The sequence below is a fragment of the Kalmanozyma brasiliensis genome (genome assembly GCF_000497045.1).
Source record: "Kalmanozyma brasiliensis GHG001 unplaced genomic scaffold PSEUBRA_SCAF6, whole genome shotgun sequence".
In the NCBI taxonomy this organism is placed as follows: Eukaryota; Fungi; Basidiomycota; class Ustilaginomycetes; order Ustilaginales; genus Kalmanozyma; species Kalmanozyma brasiliensis.
In genome coordinates, this window is record NW_015961989.1 from 806,580 (window position 1) to 810,815 (window position 4,236).

The following is a 4,236-nucleotide window of genomic DNA, read 5'->3' on the forward strand; positions in this document are numbered from 1 at the left end:
CCTGTGTGCGCCTTCAGCTACTCCATCACCAACATCACTAACCACATCCGTAAGGCACATTCTGGTGTTCACGTCACACAAGATGCAGCAGCAGCTTGTGGTCTGGTGGCGTGCAGCTGCGGTCAGGTAGTTTTGAATGCAGTGGCGCTGAGGAAGCATCAGGGCATCCGGCACTGCCAGGCGGTACTGCCACCAACACCACCAGAGACGCACCCCAACATGGTAGCAAACACGGTAGCAGCAGAGCCAATATTCCAATTTCAAGCACCACCGTCTCCAGAATCTCAGAGCCAGGCCGCATCACCTCCACAAGACACGCAACAGTCAGACAATGGCAACACGGCTCAAGACCAGGAAGATCTACCACTTGTTCAGCCAGACAGTGGTCCTGCAAGTCCAGGCTCTCCCAGTGAACGATCACTCAGCCCAGCATCTGACGTGGACGGTCCAACGCTTCCTGACTTGCCAGCAGAAGAGCCAGCACCACCGTTAGATGCAGGAGACCGCCATCAAGAGGACATACCAGCAGACGGCATTGTGATTTGGCTGGGAGGCGGTGAGCCAGAACTGCCAGTGGAGCCGCCAAGCATGCTTCTTGCGTCTGCCGCAGACACCGGTACACATCTGCCACCAGCACCTCCATGTACGCCAATCAACAACTGGGACGTGGAGAGCACCACCGATGTGGACTTCTTCTCCATCACTGTCTCTCCTGCTTCACTCCTGCACATCCATCCTCCCGGTTGCTACCTAGCACTGGTGGCACACGCACCAGAGTCACGGGACCTGGACATGTACAAGAACTGGGTCTTCTTTGCGGAATCCAAGTGCCGTCTCAGCTTTGAACCGCAACACAAGCTTCCGCTCATTGAGCGTCTCCGTCAAGCACCACAGCACGCCACGCTGCTGGCATCACCACATGCAACCACACTCACGTACGGAGAGCTGCGCATTGACAGCGCCATATTGGTGGAAGCGCTGCAAGACATAGGCTGCCAAAGCGTCCGCATGTCTGCATTTGGCATCAAGGTGCCCATTGAGCGGTTCATGGATCCAGCACGTCATGCAGAACACCCGCTACAGCACACCAACATGTATGACATTGGGCGTACCGTGTACACTGGCAGAGTCACAGCACTAGCGCCCAGGANAACCCATGACGGTGGGTGTGATCAAGAAGCGCATTGAGACTCTGCACGCGTGGAAGGAGCGTATCAGGGAAGCGCCATCAGATCTGGGACAGGGCATCCGCCTGGAGCTCACCGTACAAGCATTGTCCGTGGTTCAAGCACAAGCAGCAGCAGAAGCAAGCCAGTACCTGGACGCGCAGTACCTGTTCTCAGCAGCGGCTGGTGATGAACAGCTGCTCACGCACACGTTTTCCAGAGGCGCCGTGATCACCAATACAGAGGCAATGGCGGCCATTGCAGAAGAGAAGCGGCTCCTCAGCGGCAAAGGCGCCAAGCAGTCCACTCTGGTGCAGCGTCAAATGGTCACAGACGTGTACAATGCCATTGGTTGGAATCCTGGACGCAAGCCCACACTGCTTGACAGCCGCACCGCCTGGTGGAAGCAGAGCCAGGCAGCCACAGCTTTGGAACAGCAGCTGGAGCGGTTTCAGACCGCAGCGCAAGCGCGAGAGCTCTTCTCACACCTGCAGATTCATTTGCGGTGTCAAGCATGCCGCTATCATGGGACCTATCAGCGCATTGGCCTGGCAAGTTCATTCCGCGTCCGCTGCAACCGCAATCAATGCCATCATGCGCTCAGCAAGCAGCGCTTCCGTGCGCACGTTGCAAGAGAGGTGGAGAGCGGCCATCTGACAGTCAACCTGGATGCGCTGGTTGCAGACATCTTGCAGCTGACGTTCCTTCCTGCACCAGAGGGAGTACGCTTGCGGGCTCTCAGTACACGGCAGGACCTGCTTGGTCTCAAGCGCTCAAGCACGTATGCAGCAGTTGAAGACAGTCTTCTGCGTTGCGTGTCCAAGATGCTGGAGGAAGAACACGGTGCCCAAACTGCACTTGAGATTCAAGACGAGGCGCTGGAATGGCTGCGTGACCACCCAGCAGCGGTGACCAACCACCTTGGCACTGCAAGCCGGCCAGCAGCTGACGCCCTCCTGGAGCGCTTTGCAGAGGAAGATACAGAGCTGACGCTGCAAGAGGAGATGCTACTTCTGCACGGCGTTGCTGGTGCATTTGATGTTGCGTTTGCACACTTGAAGATTGCACGCATGGCGTACACATGCCACATTGTCCCGCTCAACAGCCCTGGTCCGTACCTTGGCTTGATCAATGTTGGCGTGCACAGCTATGAGATTCTAACCCACATCTAGCATTGCACACGGCTGTAGAGGTAATAATACTGCCAGTGGACGGGCAGCATCTTTGATGAAAGGTACGATCCGTTGCACCAAAGTGTGTGCAGGTGAGATTGGCGGTCAGGGAACTTGTCTGGTACCCGCCTGCTGGCAGAGGATTTTGGCTGGGCGGGAAGAGTAAGGGACAAGTTCCCTCATTGGCGCCCAGGGAACTTGTCTGGTACCCGCCTGCTGGCAGAGGATTTTGGCTGGGCGGGAAGAGTAAGGGACAAGTTCCCTCATCGGCGCCCAGGGAACTTGTCTGGTACTCGCCTGCTGGCAGAGGATTTTGGCTGGGCGGACAGAGTAAGGGACAAGTTCCCTCCCAGCCAGGCACGCACCTGTGCTATTTCCTGGCAGCAGAGCGGCACAAATTTCAGGGCACTTCCCCAGTGTTGCGCTCAGCTGAGAAGTCTGGCCGGAAATCTGATTGCCGGGCTTGACTGTCAGCCGGTCAGCCCTCATTTGGCTGAGGGAACTTGTCCTGTACTCAAATTTGGCAGGGGAAATTGGCGGCCAGGTCAGAGTACCAGACAAGTTCCCTCCGTCTGAATTTGATTTATTTTTGCTTTCTGGACGTGTCAGTGGTCTAACAAAGCCTGTAATTGATCAAATTCGCTTTCTGGACGCGTTTTTGAGGTCTAACAAATCAAATAACTCACCAGTAATTCAGAAATTCGCTTCCTGGACGCGTCAGTGGTCTAACACGTCAATCAAATCACTGAATATTCCGCAAATTCGCTTCTGAGACGTGTCAGAGGTCTAACAAAGCCTGTAATTGATCAAATTCGCTTCCTGGACGCGTCCCAGGGTCTAACACGTCAATTAAATCACTGGATATTCCGCAAATTCGCTTCCCAGATGCGTCAGTGGTCTAACAAATCTCCAAATTTGACTTTGATACGCGTCAGTGTTCTAACAAATCACTCAATTTAAATCTAGCGGCCGCAACAGACCAATTTTGACTTCACTGCCGGCACCAGTCACCACAACAACTCAATCACCAACACATCAGCACACCACAACATTTGTTTGAGTGACATACACACACAAGATCCCCTCTAACATGGTAAAATAATCAAGATTGGGTGGACTGGAGGGAGCTGACAGCCAATGCCACGTCAATTGAGCACGCACACGTCAATGACCAGGCCAGCAGAGGCTGTGTGGCTGTCTGTGGGATGCAACCAAGTGTATATGGTGTGTGTGGAGCTGGAGCAACCAGCAGGAGGCGTCTGACAAGGCAGAACCATGCACCACGGCCACACCGCAAGCTGTCGATCGAAAACACGCACCACAGCTGACGGGTGAATCAAAGTGGACCAACAGGCAGCGACAGGCATGCAGACCATGCAAACAGGTGTGTGGCAGCCCAGGAAGGATGTATGTGGCCAGCTGGAAGCGTCTGCGGGTGGATACGGTGCCATTGGAGGTGTCGACAACGGCTTTGGGGTTAGGGTTAGGGTTACACAGGTACCTGCGGAGCACCTGAGAATTTCAGCAAATCTGTACTAATAAGATATGTAGGTATACCCCAAAGGAAGCTGTACACAAAATCCTAGCCCTAGGCCGTGGGGCGGCGGCGGCGGACGACGAACCAATCCGTTGCTTTTTCCCCCGCCAAAGGGCAGACCCTCCATTTGTCCGTTGGTCCAACGGACACGCCATTTTACACTGCTCCAGTGCAGCGACGGACAACGCCAGATTTTGGCAGGAGCAATGGACAGCAAGCGGCGGACGCGTCAAAATTGCCAGGAAATTGGCTGGGCAACGGTCAAATGTGGAGGACTGGTCCAGTGCCCAACGTACAAATCCAACTTTCACACTGGCGCCGTGCCCAACGTACAGATCCGGCGCGTTTGTCCATTGGTCCG

The 4,236-nt window shown here is 54.9% G+C and overlaps 1 protein-coding gene across 1 annotated transcript; it reads left to right on the plus strand.

Moving 5' to 3' along the window:
• Window positions 1–1,156: 1,156 nt before the first annotated feature.
• On the plus strand, window positions 1,157–2,338 carry PSEUBRA_005672 (uncharacterized protein; the record flags this gene model as incomplete). Its single annotated transcript, XM_059465587.1, has 1 exon — window positions 1,157–2,338. One exon carries the CDS (start codon window positions 1,157–1,159, stop codon window positions 2,336–2,338), a length of 1,182 nt encoding a protein of 393 aa, XP_059321663.1.
• Between the last annotated feature and the right edge of the window lie 1,898 nt (window positions 2,339–4,236).